The sequence below is a fragment of the Athene noctua genome, chromosome 13 (assembly GCF_965140245.1).
Source record: "Athene noctua chromosome 13, bAthNoc1.hap1.1, whole genome shotgun sequence".
NCBI lineage: Eukaryota > Metazoa > Chordata > Aves > Strigiformes > Strigidae > Athene > Athene noctua.
The window spans coordinates 4,166,421-4,183,389 of NC_134049.1; the positions used below are offsets into that span (position 1 = coordinate 4,166,421).

At 39.9% G+C, this 16,969-nt stretch overlaps 1 protein-coding gene across 3 annotated transcripts in view; it reads right to left on the reverse strand.

Moving 5' to 3' along the window:
* Window positions 1–16,969, reverse strand: part of FBN1 (fibrillin 1) — a 159,038-nt gene that overhangs the window by 11,426 nt on the left and 130,643 nt on the right. Inside the window, exons 46-61 of one of the 3 annotated variants that reach the window (XM_074917728.1) lie at window positions 14,775–14,900; window positions 13,855–13,971; window positions 13,317–13,445; window positions 12,932–13,051; window positions 12,370–12,495; window positions 10,219–10,368; window positions 7,761–7,826; window positions 6,905–7,021; window positions 6,430–6,549; window positions 4,672–4,794; window positions 4,112–4,243; window positions 3,368–3,493; window positions 2,620–2,826; window positions 1,931–2,056; window positions 1,607–1,729; window positions 563–679 (exon numbers count right to left, since the gene is read on the reverse strand). In XM_074917728.1, coding sequence (XP_074773829.1) covers window positions 563–679; window positions 1,607–1,729; window positions 1,931–2,056; window positions 2,620–2,826; window positions 3,368–3,493; window positions 4,112–4,243; window positions 4,672–4,794; window positions 6,430–6,549; window positions 6,905–7,021; window positions 7,761–7,826; window positions 10,219–10,368; window positions 12,370–12,495; window positions 12,932–13,051; window positions 13,317–13,445; window positions 13,855–13,971; window positions 14,775–14,900 — 2,025 coding nt within the window. Of the gene's footprint in view, window positions 1–562; window positions 680–1,606; window positions 1,730–1,930; window positions 2,057–2,619; window positions 2,827–2,923; window positions 2,988–3,367; window positions 3,494–4,111; window positions 4,244–4,671; window positions 4,795–6,429; window positions 6,550–6,904; window positions 7,022–7,760; window positions 7,827–10,218; window positions 10,369–12,369; window positions 12,496–12,931; window positions 13,052–13,316; window positions 13,446–13,854; window positions 13,972–14,774; window positions 14,901–16,969 lie in introns of those variants that run through there. The other 2 variants (XM_074917729.1, XM_074917730.1) reach the window with 2 other exon arrangements.

Consider the following 16,969-nt stretch of genomic DNA (forward strand, 5'->3'; position numbering starts at 1 on the left):
CACTTCTTTTCTTCACCAAGAACATGGAGTTTGAAGTTCTAGTCTTCAAACACCCCCAAATTCACACCAATACCACAGGATCATCCGATTGCCACAAGCAACATCCAACTTGCAGAGCAGAAAAAGTGTTTTGCAGGAAGTACTACATTTCCACAGACATAATGGGTGTGTTTAAAGGACAACTGCAGAAATTTATGTTTCATGCTTATTGTTTCAAGAAGCCTTGACCTCTAATGTGAGTCCTGCAATGAACTACAAGAACAGAAATGTAACTATTTTTTTGCTCAATGGGTAAGAAAGGGTAAGGCAAGAATTACAAATTGGTGGTTTTACTGTCTGATTCCTGCAAGCATAAAATTCAAAGACAAAGATTATGAAAACAAGGGAATGTAGGACAAAGGGCCTCTTTGCATCTTCTCATCTGGTGGGACGGGGATCTGAACCTGGCCTGTGTTTCCATTTGGTTTCTCAGGAAGCCAATTTCACCTCCTTCCTACTTTGCTTCTGGAATAAGAGTCAGTAATAAACCCCAAATCCGTGTCTATGTTCCCATGCCACTTACCAATGCAGGCTGTATGGTGCTGAGTGAATCCAGGAGGACATTTACAAGTGAAACCCCCAATAGTGTTGACGCAAAGGAACTGGCAGTTGTGCTGCTTTGTTGCACATTCATCAAGATCTAAAAAAACCCAAGAAAACATCTTTCACTTATGTTCCCTGTGGAAGATCTGACAGTTCAGCTGGACTTAGAGAGAAGTGATTGCAAATAAATAATATCCAATAGAGCCTTTTGAACCTACATCTCACTTTCCACGTTGGCTTCCAGTTCCTCTCATATGAAGCCCCATAACGAATGGGACTTCAGAGCTACACTAGTATCCATGCCAATGCTGGATTACATACACCACTCATCTGTCTGAAAAATGTTGTCACATAATAAACGTCTGCTCTTACTGCAGTCAATAAATGTGAAGTCACCATCTTCATGAGAAGCAGTGGCAGACTGCAAAATGGTATTGCACTGAAGCATGCTATTATTTCAAAAGAAATATTTAAACCTAATGACAAAGTACACTGTCATTTCCAATGCCAAGTTTAAAATTGCTGCTCTAAATTGTGTGGTTTCAGTCAGATCTTTGCTACCAAAATACATAAATAAATGAAATTATGAACATTCCAAAATCTCTCTTGCACCGCTGTCCCTTATTCAGCGTGTTACAGATGTGGTAGGTTAAAACTCTGTTGATGCTGGACAATTCACTGCAAACCATGCTCCTCTTTGCATCCATTAAGACACCCGTTTCACTGAAAAATACGGCTCAAACCAACAGTGCTTACCAAAACAAGACCAAGCGTATCTACTATTGGTTACGAACTCTTTTAAGATTCGCTGCCATCAGCCTACAAAAACTCCTCTGGATCTACTGTTCATCCAGAATATCAAAGAACTAACTGAAACACCAGCTCCATCCTGTTCAGGCCACTTCCACTGTCTTCAGTGGAAATACTCATCAATCAAGGGGAGAGATTTATATCATTTAAATGTCCTTGTATTTGCCTATGAAACACAAGAGTTTCTGCACTAAATTATTTTCTTGATTTTTACCTTTGCAGCTTCTCCCATCTTCTTGCAGGATGTACCCTTTAGGACATGAACACTGAAAGCTCCCCTCTGTGTTTTTGCAGATGAAATTGCAAGGTTTTGGGGACTCATTACATTCATTCAGATCTAGAGGAAGCAAAACCAGATACCTCAGTGCTGATAACTAAGATTTGTGATAATGTTTTTCAAAATGCTCCAGAAATAAATATAAAAGCATCCTAAGGAATGACATTTTCTTTTCTCACTTTTCAAAATGTTCATATCTCCTTCTGCAAGTCACCACTTCGTAATAAACTTTATATACATACACCGTAATGAAAAACCTACCTATGCAAAGAGTGCCAGTTATATCTGTAGTATAGCCAAGGTTGCAATGACAACGATAAGATCCCCTCTCATTGATGCATTCTCCATTACGGCAGACGTCATGAATAACCTTGCATTCATCAATATCTGTAATTAATTCAGGGTTAGTTTACAATAGAACAAGAATTGATTTTATACAACTTCAATAGATTCTTGTGACCTGATGTGAAAAAACCCCACACCCTACATAAAACAGAAAAATTACATAAAATAATGAAATACTGCACAGATTAAGGAGAAATATTAAGTGGAAAAATATGGAATGTAGCATTAATCTAACTTTCAAATGCAGTGAAGCATTAAGTGGAAGTGAAAAACTGGAGCTGATCATATATTAGCCTCCATAAATCAAACATCACTTTGCTTACATGTACACAAACAGCTCTTAATCTGTACCTACAACACATTCAAATGCACGTCAGTCAGCCAGCATGCAAAATAAATCTCTCTCCAGCTGGCATGGATGCCTTGTCATCCAGGGCCTTTGGCTATGCACCCTCCCAAAGGACTGTACTCTCTCAGTATGAAAACTCTCAGAAATTTTGACTGATGTGCAGAATATTTAGGACCTCACAGCATTCAAACACATAAAAAGAGAGTTTGTAATTTCACTTAATTTGGCAGAGAGCCTTTAATAGAAAAGCCAGTACCTGCTCCATTAGACATGTATCCTCGGCCATGTGGGCAAAGCTTCTTGAAGGCCACGGTGCCTGGGAAGGGGCAGACCTCACAATTTTGCCCCCAGCCTCGGCCACCATCACAGCAGCATTCAGACTTGGTGACAGAGTTCCTGTTGCTTGATCCGATTTGACACATACTTTGTAAGACTTCAGTGAAGCAGTAGCCCTCCCTGTTGTCTGGAAGACAAATTATGCATCACAGAGAATCCTAACGACCTCCAGAGGGTCATGAGATATTGAGAATTTAGTCAGAAATATAAAAGAAAGGGCATACTTCACCCTGGGACTGTGGAACCGAGAAGGAAAGACTACCAGTAGTAAGAAAGAGAGCAGGATGTCTAAGGGAAACAAGTAAGACAGGAAATTTAGCACAAGGTGGAAGACAAAGTTACATTATGCTTATAAAAATACATGCTTCTGTTTGAACCCAGAGAAGGAGGACTGGCTGAAAATCAGGATCAAAGCAAAGACAGAGCAATTCCCAGCTGACTGAAGCTACCAGTCAGCTTTCACAGCAAGGCAACCCAACCGACAGACTGAAGCAGGCACATGGCCACATGGGAAGAATGAACTTGCAGGAGGGCACTCACAAAAGCCCCTTCCCGAAGGCATACAAATTCAAGAGCACATTTACCCACTATACATTTCTGAGTTTAATTTCAACTAGAATTTCTGCTATCAAAGTGACAGTTCATTAGGGCGTTAAGGTGCAGCTTACCAAGGCACTCGTTCTGGGCATCACTGACAGTGAACCCCTCGTTGCATTCACATCTGTAGCTTCCCACTGTGTTTACACAACGGCCATTCTCACAGATCCCAGGTTTGGTCTGACATTCATTCTCATCTGTTTTTGAAATGATATGAGAAAAACCAAGTCCATTACTGGATTAATGCAGGTTAGAGAAGTTTGTATGGAGTTCTTAAACTGTGTACTCTGCCTGGTTAAAGAAATTGCATAATTATTTTTTTCTAAATAAAAGGTCTCTTTTATTCAATTTACAGAGAAAAGATGACCATCTGGCTCACAATATTATATATTTTGTTACTACATTTTCTCTGCAATATATTCCTCACTAGTTTTCAAAATTTTTCATAGTTACACCTGCACTTCTGAAGGCCGTTCAAAGTTTCAAAACAATTCAGATCTACTCTCATTCACACCAACAGAGATAAACAAGTTTACAGCAAAGGGCCCAATTCTCCACTTTCTTCACTCAGAGCCATTCAGCATCAGCAGTACAAACTGACTGTGAAGACAGCCACATCCAGAGTTTCTACTTACTGCCCACCTGTGTGCACGCCCAAACCGCAAAGCAAGATGTGTACAGCACCGGTAGATCCACTATACAGGGAGCTGTGTAATTCTTCCCCCGAGTTCCTTAACGCTTTGTTAAATTCAAAATTTTCAGCTCTGCTGAGGAACTGTACGTTTCAAGAGCATCAACACTTGAGTGTCACTTACCCATACAGCCCTCCCCGTCTGGTCTGCGCTGATAACCTGGTCCACAGATACACATGTAGGTGCCAATTAGGTTTTTGCATTCCATCTGTTTTGAGTCGCAGTCATGAATTCCTTCTTCACACTCATTCTGATCTAAAACACAAGGTTTAGATTTCATTATATAGAGAGACGAACCTGAAAATTCACAAAAGTAAATTCTGACTTTGGAATTTCAATTGTAATCAAATTCTACACATACTTTTATTGTGCTAAACTAAGCATAAGATATACTAGCCTAGAGCAAATTGAATTTTCCCAAATGCCCATTTTCAGGGCAAGACAAAAACCGTATCATCTGATATGGCCTCACTTTATGCAGATGTCTAGGGTTTACGGGCAGGACAGGGCTAATACAGTCAACTGCATAATGCAGACCATAGCATTTCATCCCAAATTCTTTCTGACTCAGATACTTCCTGGGATTAAAACTCTGCCCCAATAGTGCACTGAGTCAGAGCCCTACCGCTGCAGGAACTTGAAATCATTATCTCCTAACTGTGAGAGTGTGGTAGGAGCTTTACCTCTGCACATCCTCCGGTCCTCTCGCAGAACATACCCTCCGGGGCACTTGCATTCGTAGGATCCGTAAGTGTTGACGCAGCGGAAAGCGCAGAGCAGAGGGTTCTGAATGCACTCGTTGACATCTGGATTTGGAGCAACAAAGACCATGGGGAAAGTGAAACATCCTTTTGTGAAACTGAGCAGACTTGAGCGCACAGGTTTTAGGGATGGGCAATACCATAGATCCCAGTTTACTGAAGGCTAAATTTTAATAGTTGGGGACCCTTGGTTCTACTCATTATGGATTTCTGTATAGAAGCAGGCACCAGATGTGCCAGGATGTTCGCACAGCTACCTGAAGTTTCAATATCTTCAATGGCAAGCAGCCAATGGAAATAATTTCAAGATCCACGCTGCCAAAATACTGTCTCAGTTTAAACTGTATCTTTTCCACATCTAGGCTCGGTTTTTATTTTTAAATTCTAGATGTACTAATTCAGCTTCTTCATAAACTGAATTCCATAAAACAATATCCTTACTAGAAACATTATTCTGAAGTGCATTTACATACGCTCTGGGCTACCTGAGTAATTCCTGCTCTATGATGATGTTTATGTACTCCGCTGCAATTTGAGGTTTCACCCAAATTCCACAGGGAAGTGAATGAAGCTCTAACTGTATATAAAACTAATGCAAGCTGATGCAAAAGTAGCAGCATTCTTTTGTACGGGCTTGCAAACAAATAGATTGTGGCAGATAATTTAAGAACAGCTGTGTCAGGTCTGAAGAGAGTGTCAGAATGTCCTAGGATGTTCTCCTCTCTTTGACTGTAACAGGAGGAGATGAGTATTAAAACACCCCATACTATGTATGCAGAGACCTTTCCCCTGACACAGCCTCTCAGTTTAAGGACTTCCACAGCCAAAAGCCACAACCAAACTATAAAGCTTAATTTCCACTGACGGATTCCCACAGAAATTTGTACAATCTCTTTCTGGGTCAATTTATACTCGTGGCCTCACTAATATTCTGCAGCAAAGAGTTCCGCAACTGAAGTACTATGCATATAAAAATGTTTGCTTTGGTTTTGTCTAACACGTTCACTCTATTTTTGGTACCTTTACCACTTGTGGCTTTATAAATTTAAATCATGTATTTCTTCAACCACATTTTCCACACTGAAAAATTCTAGTCTAATTAATTTTCTGCGTGTCCCTGCTATGACTCTGATCTTCCTTACTCCTCCCCAATTTGTGCATTTTCAATTTTTTATTTTTGAAATGAGAGACCAGAGCATGAAAAATATCGAACCTATGGGGTACCATGGTAATTGCCTAGTACTGCATTTATATTTTCTGTTTTGTTTCTGTTTTTTCCCTAACAAACCCGAGCAGCCCATTTTCTATTTTCATCATCCACAGTGACTCTCTTTAGTCAAGGGTCATCTAGGAGGTAAGCAAAAGCCATACACACAATAAGCAGCATTTCTGGGGACTGTTCTGGAGAGACCATATCCCAGTATGCTCCTCTCTGGGCAGTCCCTTAACAGATACTACCTGAAAGCCTGTTCACCCAACCTCCAGTTAGAAAAAGGTACCACAGTTCAAGGTGGGTACAGGAAAGAGGAACCTACTTTTCTGTTTCAGATAAAGATGTATTGTTCCAAATGTCCATATTTTCCTTTTTAAGCCACTTTACTCCCCTCAATAGTCTCCGAAATCAGGAAACTGTTTCAGCAAACAACTACAGTGACAGTGCTTAATACTTGGGAGTCTCACCTTCACAGGTCATCATTGGTCCAGGCTCAAATCCCTCAACACAGGTGCATTCAAAACCTCCCACCACATTCCTGCAAGTTCCATTTCCACATGGGTTTCCAACAGCACACTCATCAGTATCTGCAAGCAGTTAAATCAAGGCAAGAATACATGGTTATACTCAACTAAAAAGGTATAAAATCTGTCGATGTACAACCAAAAAAACCACAAAAATATAAAATCTAATTAAGTTACTTAATTAGAGTCACTGACACCTAGCAGAATTTGGGATTGCTAGAGGTTACCTGGGTCAAACACTCAGTCAGAGCAGGACCAGCTTGGAGCAGGCTGCTCAGGTCCTGCCCTGGCAGGTTTTAAGCACCAGCGGATATGGAGACTCCACAACATGAGAATACTATAACCCCACTACTCCTTAATGCCATACTTAGCAATTCAGGAGATGCTTTAAAATGGAAGATGAAACAGCTATACTTACCCACACATTGAGCTCCCTGTAGTATGTAACCATATGGACACTCACAGCGGAAGGACCCATCTGTGTTGATACACTGCCCAAATTTACAGTTATCTGGATCCAGACACTCATCCACATCTTAACCAGAAACACAAACAACACAGTAAGTGCAATTGATTTCATGTGGTTTTAGACTTCTCTCACAGAACAAGTGTATTTCTGGGGAGAAATACTCCACAGATTACAAAAAAGTACTAATATTTGAATGTTGATATATTAGGACGAGGGCATAGACTTTGTCTTGCAGGACAGCTTTCAGAATGCAGAAAAGAAACTGATTCTAAATGTCAGATAAAAACCCCTTTCTGACTGGGGCTACAGGGAGAGTAGACATGAAAAGCAGTAGTCATACAGCGCTCCTTAAATGAAAACTTTTGCCAATAAGGCTGAAGTGCTGTTTGTCTTGGGAGAGAACAGGATGTACTGAAGGGAACTGGGAAACTGTGGTTTGCACTTCTAGAGGATTAAAACCATTTACTGTAAACAGGCTACATATATTGTATAAGAAAAGACAGGTATGCTATGTGATCCATTCTCTAAATCCTTCATAAGTTTCCCAGCAACTCTGCTCAGCAGACATTAACAAGCCAAATATGCTACTCTAAGAGAAGTTTAATTTCTGAGTTATGAGATATTCAAGCTTGAATTTAAAACTGGTATGAATAATTGAGAAAAAAAAAAAGTATAGAAGTTTCCACAATTCATGGCTTTTAGAAGTAGCTGCAGAGACGTTATTCTCAATTGAAAGGGAGAATGGTTTATGGGTAGAAAATGGCATATTGATGCAACCACAGCATTGTGCAGTGCAGACACTTACCCAGTCTTGCATCACCAGGTCCAACAAGGATGCCAATTCCAAATGGACAAATCTGTCGGAACGCCTCTGTAAAAAAAAAAAAAATTAAAACCATATGTTAAATTCTATCTTGGTGATCAGCATTACTTACAAGCTACATAAGTAACCACTGATACCAATTCATCCTCCTCACGTTCAGGTCCAGAAATATAGTATGCAAATGTTTAAACTTAGAATTTAATCTTACATTCACATAAAACCCGTATGCTTGCTTTACACTGCATCTGATCTCCTGTATGTACGTATGTAAAATCCTGTGAATAATCATCATTATTTAACTTCCTTTAAGGAGAAAACTAATGCAATATATCCATTTAAAAAGTATCAAGACTAGTGACTGCATTCTTTTTTGTTGTAAATGAAAGTTTTCCTACATTTTCTGAAGACATCATGATTTAATCTGTCGTCACCAATCAATAGCTTCTTAAAGCACGCTAATCGCTGGTCCTAAAGTAATGATTTTATTACAGGTAGGCCGAGAGTAAAATTTCTGGGTTCATCTTAGAGTGAAGTCACCACTCGGTTTCCAAATCCACGGGGTTATCTGTGTAGTTTTTGAAGATTTAAAGATGATGTAAGTCTTCTGAGGAAAATTAATTCTCTATTTTTTGTTGCAGAAGGCATGTACTTCCTTACCTGTGCAAATCACCTGGTATATTCTTGGCATTAGAATAAATAAGAAATCCTAAATTTCCACTCTGGTGGACCAAAATGCAGTAAGGATGCCTGTAATCATAAAGGCCCTTCAGCTTCAGAAACTCCTCTAGTTTTGTGTCTGACACACACACAAAAAATACAAGTCTTGCAACTGAAACTAAACTTCTACCTTTCTCCTCTAAACTGTATCTTGAGCAGATAGATGGATGCAGGTCTGTAATTCAAAAAAATTTCAAGATGCTGCTGAGTGTATTCTCTCCTAACCATGCTCAGAACATCACAGAACCCTTGATGATAATCCACTTTTTCTTTGGCAAATTCAGTAGGCTGTGAAGAGGTGTACAGTGCAGCAGTACATGACAGCCATAGACATAACAAATGTTACGCTTTCTTTAGTTAAAATACATTAGCTGATCTTTGCTGAAGTTGAACAAAACAGAACTAAATGTAGATACACACTGGCACTGAACGCAGCAAAGTGTCTGGCACACTGCTAGGCTCTGAGTGGGAAAGTCAGCCCTGTGCAGCTGGGTAGCACAACACCTGCCTGTTGTGCTCAAGCCTTCAGGAGACTCAGGTGGCACATGTGCTGGAGCTTACCAGCCTGCATTCAGATAGCATATGATGGAGAACATGCACGAGATAACAACTGAGTAATTTTTTAAAAGAACAAAACAATTCCACTGTCCATGACGTGCCAAGACATAGATTTCTCAGACTCGGGTATCTTAAAGCTATTTCTTTTTTAAAAGATGAGAAAAACAGTCTTGATATCGTCCTTTGAGAACAGTTTGGACTGTGAAAAATATATGCACTGACACTTCAAGGAAATTCTGTGATGTATACCATGCTCTTCCAACTGACTTTGGTTCAAATGCTCCAGGGCAACGGAATGAAACATGCACAGGCAATAAGCCTAGGGAGGAATATTGCAACTGGCACATCTGATTCTCTTTTCTTCCCTTGGCTTTTATGCGGATTGTCTGCAAAACATCTACATGACTTATTAATGAAACGAACTGTATTAATGTATTGCTGAATCCAGTAATGCTGTTAACCACATTTGTCAGCATGAATTAAAGTCTGTTCAGCAAATTGCACCATGATGGTACAAAAGCCTGTTGACTTGCTTGATGCCTAGTTACTTAGTCTTACAAAGGACACTAATAAAGGAAAGTGTTTCTTTAGCAACAGTCCAGGGAGGCTTTCCTTCATCAAAGCCTGTGTTTTGTCATTCCCTGCTATTTTTGCAAGTCATTCATATTGATAAGATTGCAAATTTAGATTTTTTTCAATTACAAAATGTAGTCACAAAAATGTAACAGGGTGATTCAGATGTGGATGTAGTTCAACTGTTGGGTTTTTTTTAAATTAGATTTCACATTTATTGTGCCCCTTCCTATACTTATTTACAATTAGATTAATTCCATTTGTGTCTTGCAGATATTTCCACTCGGAGCCTGTCAAGGACCTACTTACTGCTTTCCACTTTCTGTATGTGACACGTCCAGAGCAAAATATTCAGCACCTGCTCATATTAACAAACCTGTAAGCAAACAAGCAATATGCTTGAGACTGGAATATGCTAGGAAAATGTTTTTTGAGACTGCAGTGGCATCTACTTTACAGAGAACAGTGACAATTATTAGGGTTAAACACCTTTGGAAAATTACTTTTCCTGATTTCTTCTTGTAAGAATCCCAATCTTCTTTCAGTTCTGAGAGGCTATCATAACAGTAAGGTAACCTAGTCAATAACTCACCATCTGCTTCCTCTGGGCAGAGTTCGCAGGGATCTCCCCATCCCTGTCCCTTTAAGGCACAGCAACACTCTTGTTTGGAGTGGTTTCGGGACTTCGGCACAGAACATTTTCCATCTTCAAATTTGGTAAAGCAGTAACTTACTCTCAGATCTGCGTAGAGAAAAACTTGTTATGAGCCATTAGGGTGACTCTGGCAGAGTTTTCGCTTAGAGGTGTTAACTGCAAAATTATAGGAGGCCTCCCCAACAAAACACCCAACTTCCATCTGAGTCTGTCAAGACCATTATTGTCTCTGACTGGGGAAGATCTGAAGAGAGAGGAGAGGTCCCCACCCCAGTAAAGGAAAGCTATGGGATAGGGTGTCCTATTTCAGTCATGGAAAAGGAGGGGGGTTTCTCTTCTGTCCAGCAGAGATGGGAGTGCTGTACTCTCCTCCTGTCCTCATTCCCTTTTGTAAAAACTTAATATTGGCTGAATTTATTTATATTCCATTACCAGTAAGAATCAAGAGATTTTAATCAACTTGTAATGATAATACTGTGTAGTGTTAAAATGAGATGCAATTTTCGGTAGCGCTTTCCTTCCTCATTCTTCCCCGAGGTACACACAAACAAAGAAAACTGGCCCACTGGCACTACATTTTACTCCCTTACACTGGGTAACCAGGACGCTGGAGCAGAGCTGAGATCACAGACCACAAGCATCCAGCAGGCAGAGAGCTGGCAGCTCCCTGCGTTGGCACGGGGACAGCAACAGGGCAGTTGTGGAAGCAGCTGCTCATCCAGTTTTCTGGCTACAGCATCAATGCTGGGCAAACTCCATATTTTACAAAAGTTCTAGGTAATGGGAAGTTTTAAACAAAACTTTGTTTGGCCTGAGATACTTGAAAAAAAAAACAATGGTCTTCTCCAGGGGATGGGAAGAAGCCCACTTAAAGTTCATACACACAAGTGTGCATTTTCCTCTGACATGATGTGTGAAACAGTGGTCTGTTTTCATAAAGGAGAAGATTAGGCTGCATTGTTTTTTATGATTTTGGTTCCTGGGGGTTTTTTTTGGTGATTTTCTTCTTTACCTGAAGAGAACACCACCCTTAGACTGAAGAAACCTCATTTATACAGCCTACAAAAGCACAGCTAAAACAGCCACACTGCTTTCTTGAAGTTGAGTGAAGTAACTGTGCCAAACTGCATGGTGGTTTGGGGACTTGGATGAATGTTTACTGCAGGTTGGATTCATTTTTACCAAAACCACAGTTTCATTTAGCCCACTGTGAAGTGAAGAACTCACTATGGTGTCAACAAGCATCACCGTTCCGTGCCAAACATAACTACAGAGGTCCTTATAAAGGTCTTACTCATCAGTGGTTCCCGCTGTGCACACTGTGTATAGGACATTTAACGACGTATCTATTTAATAATTTCCAAAGACTTTAAAATAACTCACTCCCTGATCTGCTGTGCTTGTTCTTTATCCACAAAATAAACTAACCTGTGGCTTTTCATTACTACGTGTTCAGCTTTCAGCATCTGATCTCTGTCTTAGTGCCCATGTGTAGGCTCTGAACAGCGTATGTGGTAATCTAGAAGCCAAAAGACACTTCAGACTTTTCTAAGCAGATGGGTGCTTATTGTCCACACAACACTGTTTGCAAATTTTTTCCATCCATCTTTTTTCTATCCGCACATTTGTGGAGAGGAATAGCATATAATAAGTGTTATGGTGAATCTGGTAAGTGCTAGCAACAGCCTTATTCCTAGAAATGCTGCCTTTAGCAGCGCATTGCAGCAGTCTCCTGCCTGTGTTCATGCTCCATCTCCACGTCAGACATGTCACAGTCTATACAGAGTCCAGGTAGCCTCAACATTTCTTCCAGGAGTGCAAGAAAGGGCTGCAGGACAACACAGTTTCCTCACTTAACCTGGTACATTTAATATTATCTTCACCCCTTTTATTGCAATGTTCTCTTTAATGACAAACAGATGTTAGGGCAAGACAGAACCTGGCCCCAGCTACAGAATTATCATGTTTTCCCTGTGAAAAACAGTTTGAGTCCAGAGTCTCCTTGTTATATTAGAAACAGGCAGCTAATAAGGCTTTTATAAAACAGCAAACAAATTTTGAAATGCCAGAAAATAGGAATGAACTTACCTTGGCATCGCCTTCCTGTGGAAGACAACACAAAGCCTTCTGGACAGAGACATTTGAAACTGCCTGGAGTGTTGCTGCACGTGCCCAGGGCACAAATTTCTGGCTGTTCCACACACTCATCAATGTCTGTAAGGCAAGTAATTAAAGAGATAATAAAAATGTCTACACTGGCAGCTGTACTATATAAAATGTAAACTTACATCATCACTGATATCTAACAGATTTGAAAAACAAAAAGGTCAAACCAAAAGGAACAGACAGAAAGAGGAACAAGAAATCCGGGTGCGAAATCTAGGGTTAGTTTTCAAATCCTCATGTGATGGGCAAACCTCAGCAATGTACCATCAACCAAACAGCCTGGGATTAGATTTTTCTTGGCATCAGATCAGGTAGTTCTGGTTCAAAGAAAATTTGGTGAGAGTTTTTCTGGGAAGTGAGTGACTACAGTTCAGAACCGTACACTGCCACAGAAGACTAAACATTACTCATGTTTAGATGCGGAGGGAAGTGGTAACAACTGTGAATAGGTAGGAAAGGTACAGAAGGATTGTTCCATACATACCTTCACATTTGTCATTCTGCAGGACATATCCAGGAGGACAGATACATCTGAATGACCCATCCAAGTTCTGACATGTGCCTGGTGAGCATTTTCCAGGCTCCAGTGCACATTCGTTGATATCTAAAAGAAAAGAAAGACAATTTATTTGAGGTAATTGCTGTTATCTTAATTAATCTGTGGTGGAGGCTGCTTTAATTTGGATTCCATCAAACTGACGGCGGAACTTCCCAGGAGCAGAAGAGTCCTCTTCTCCTCATGTCATTGTTTTTTTCTGCTAGGTACAATGACGACAGCGTGACAGTTCTCTCTGACTTCTACCGTTTTACTAGGAGTATCTCCTCAAAGTTTGCTGCACTTTTTTTCTGCCCTAAAAGAAAGCACTTACCAACACAAGTCCTTCCATCCAGAGCAACCTCATAGCCATCATTGCAAAGACACTGGAAGGACCCGATCGTGTTCACACACTGACCGTTCCTGCAGAGCATTCCATTTCCACTTGCACACTCGTCCACATCTAAGAACAATAACATTGAAAGATATAAAGGAAATGCCAGCAACAAGTGAAACTGGGTAGGTGAGATTTATGTTTCCACTACATCGGCACAGTCACTGATAATACACAAATAATAGCCTGTTTCAAAAGCAAGTGAGGAAAATATCACTATTGGTCTATGTTGTAAAACGGTTAAAGCAAGAGTTAAAAAAAGGAATGGCATATTACATGTAAATATTTAAGTGACTACTGAAGAGTGAGGAGTGCATAATCAAAGAGACCTTTTCAGACTGGAGAAATCAGGTTTTGTCTTTAATCAAGCAGACCATGCAAGGTGCAATCCTAACTCAATAGAGAAGACAGTACTAATGGTACTTTCATTAGAAGCAGAAAGTCTTAGAAACAAGCAACTGGTCTCAGCCCCCCTTACCTATGCAGTCATTGTTGTGTGAGAGGATGAACCCCAAATTGCAGCGGCAGTTGAAAGAGCCAATGGTGTTTCTGCAGGTTCCGTTGCCACAGGCATCTCTCTCACACTCATTAATATCTACAAAGGAGAAAAAACAAGCAGCAAGAATTTTAATCACTGATGGGGAAAGGAAAACCTGTAGCTATCTCACAGGCAAGAGAAAGAATGCACTGCCAGCAGTGTGAACAGAAGGGAAAAAGATTTTTTTTGTTGTATCTCCCCAAAATATTTTACATGGGTTTATACACTTGATATTAACATCTACAAAAATAATTAAGGGTCCAACAATCATGTATCTTACTGTGGCTCCTATCTCACCCTTCCCAAAGGAAGTCTAAGCCATCTTTAATCATAAGCATTCTGAAATCTCCTCATCTTGCTCAGACAACAGACACTACACTACCAGCTGTGAATGAGTTAAATACAGAATTTCCTTCTTTATGAAGATGACTCTGTTTCTGAAAAGGGCACTTTTCTGGCAAGAAATCTACCCTTCACTTACTCTGTTAACAAGTAGGCTGTATACAATTGCTGCATTGCAATATTCATCTATTAAATTTCTTGCCTAAAGGAATAAGTGAGACAAGATGCTTCAGAAAATTCTAAGAAGAATGGAACATTTTTTATTTAAATGAAAGCATTAGCAGTTCATCAGACAGGATATACACTTTTAAAGGTCCCCTCTACTGTAATGAGAGGTTCTTGATTCATTATCAGCTCCCTATCATCTCTAATTCCCAGCTATGATGGTTTTGCACCTTTGCCTGGTGGTAAATGGCTCACAATCTCAGTTCTTGTAATGTAACTCCTCACGACAGAGAGGACAGACTTAATAACTATCTTAATGGAAGCCTAAGTACAACTTAATTTGATATACTTGCCTATACACATTGTTCTGTCATCATTGGTCTTGAATCCATTGTGACAAATGCAGTAGAAACTTCCAACAGTGTCAATACACTGCCCATGGCTGCAGATATTGGGAATTTCTTGACATTCATTCCGATCTGAAAACAATGAAGCAGATTGAAAGTTAAGGCCTCTAAATTACTGGGCTGGAAAGATCTATTAGCAGCAACCAGTTAAAAATCAAGTGTATGGCCCTAATTTAAAATAGTACTGTTCATTTATTAATGACAAAAGCATAACTAAGTAAATCTCAGAAAAGGGGCTATTGGCTTGTAAATTACTTTTTCCAACGTTTGTGAGGCTGAAAAAAGTTTAGTGCAAAAAATATATTTACCAAATACAAATTCTTGGTAGAGGGAAAGCACATTGCCATGGCTTTGAGAAGTTGAATTAGTGACATGAAATTGTATGGGGAGATTTTCGCGTGCTCTTCACTGACTGCAGCAGATACGAAAGCCAGGTATAAACCACAGCTTACATCCTTCTCATGAAAGCAACTACTTGCTCACAGCTACATTTAATTATAGCATAAGCGACCCGATTCACTCACAGCGATGAAACAAATCAGAAAGGGAGATGAATCTCACACTTTTCTCACTAAGCTTACAGAGAGATAAAATGCACTGTAGATTTATCTACTCATTGTGCAGAGTTAAACTGAGGGCATGTATACACATGTGTTGTAGCATCCAGGCCTCATGCAATGTGATGATCCCATAAGCCAGACAAAGCTCAAATAGCAGGAATTACTGCTATATGGAGTCAGAAAATATTTTGCCATCAGCAGCAAACACTCAACTGCGTAACAGTGGAGAGAGAGATGGGGAGAGCTATCCTGCCAGCATGTGATACGCTGCCTTACACGAGCAGGGCGTCTGTAACACTAGTTCAACACCTGACTTCTTCCCTCTCCTCTTTATGAATGCTTGCAGGCAGAATCTAGGATTCTGTCAATAGTCAATGAAACAAAATGTTAAAGGACGAAATGTTTGCTCTCCAGCACGTTTTCTCCATGAACAATCAGAAACATGAATCAAATGAGGTCTTTCTGTGGACCTCATAAGCAGCAAGAGTTGGTTTGATTCAGTATGCTTCCTGGCATCGTCTGCTGCAGGTCCAAAATAGCAGAACTAAAGTGCTGCCTTAAGCTTGTATTAAAATTGATTAGATTTTAGTGTTCAGGGATTTTCTTTTATATGCAATCTAAGCAAAGCAGATGCAGTTTTCTTACCAAAGCATCCCCAGTTCACTGCAAAACTAAGAGTCAAGTTGTTCCTAACTGCAAAGAACTCTATGTACTAAATCTTGTTTTCCTGCCTCTCCTCCACACTCTGCTTGGCACATGGACAGCCCTGACAGCCCCCATCCCCAGGATTGCTGTACATCAACTGGGGCCACTAGTAACTTTGGACGAGTGTTTACTGAGGACCAAGCTCTCCCAATGCTATTAATGATACTGCTGCTAATTAGAGATTGAAGGAGGCAGAAAGGAAACCAGTGCTGGATAACATGCTGCCTTTAAGAGTCTTTGCAGCTCAGGAGAATAGAGATGAAAGAAAAACAATTACTTTTTTGGTGCTCTGTGGGCAAATGAATAATGAATTAAAGCCCCAGGGAAAAGTCACTTCTTTTAGGCTAAACAGAGAATATTGTAACTTTTTAAAGAACTGGGAGGCAGAATTTTCTTTAAAATGAGTTTATATGAAAAATTATTCATTATACCACAATAGATAGCACCAGAAGAATGCTATTTTGATAGTAACATAAATGAAGTAATCATTGGCTGTGATATATCAGTTTTGATTTAATACTAATAATATATTTACTCTATATAAACTGTGATTGTTTTCCATGCAGTAGCAAGACTGATCCAGTACCCCAAGGTCTTCAGCACACTCTTTGCTCTCAGCAAACTGGTTGGGAATTTCCTTCCTTTGCTGGATCAAGTACTTTATCAACCACTTTTATTTTGACTCTAATTGTAACTTTATTTTCACTAAATATAAAATAAGAGCAAAATAGAGGGAAGTATTACTGTTTGTGCCAATTCATGTTTGGTATTGTAACCCATATCAGAACCTTTCCCAGCTCTTCCTGTACCGCTGTAACGAACCCATAACAACAATTACATTAGGAACATATTGAATATTTACATGTGCCACTGCAT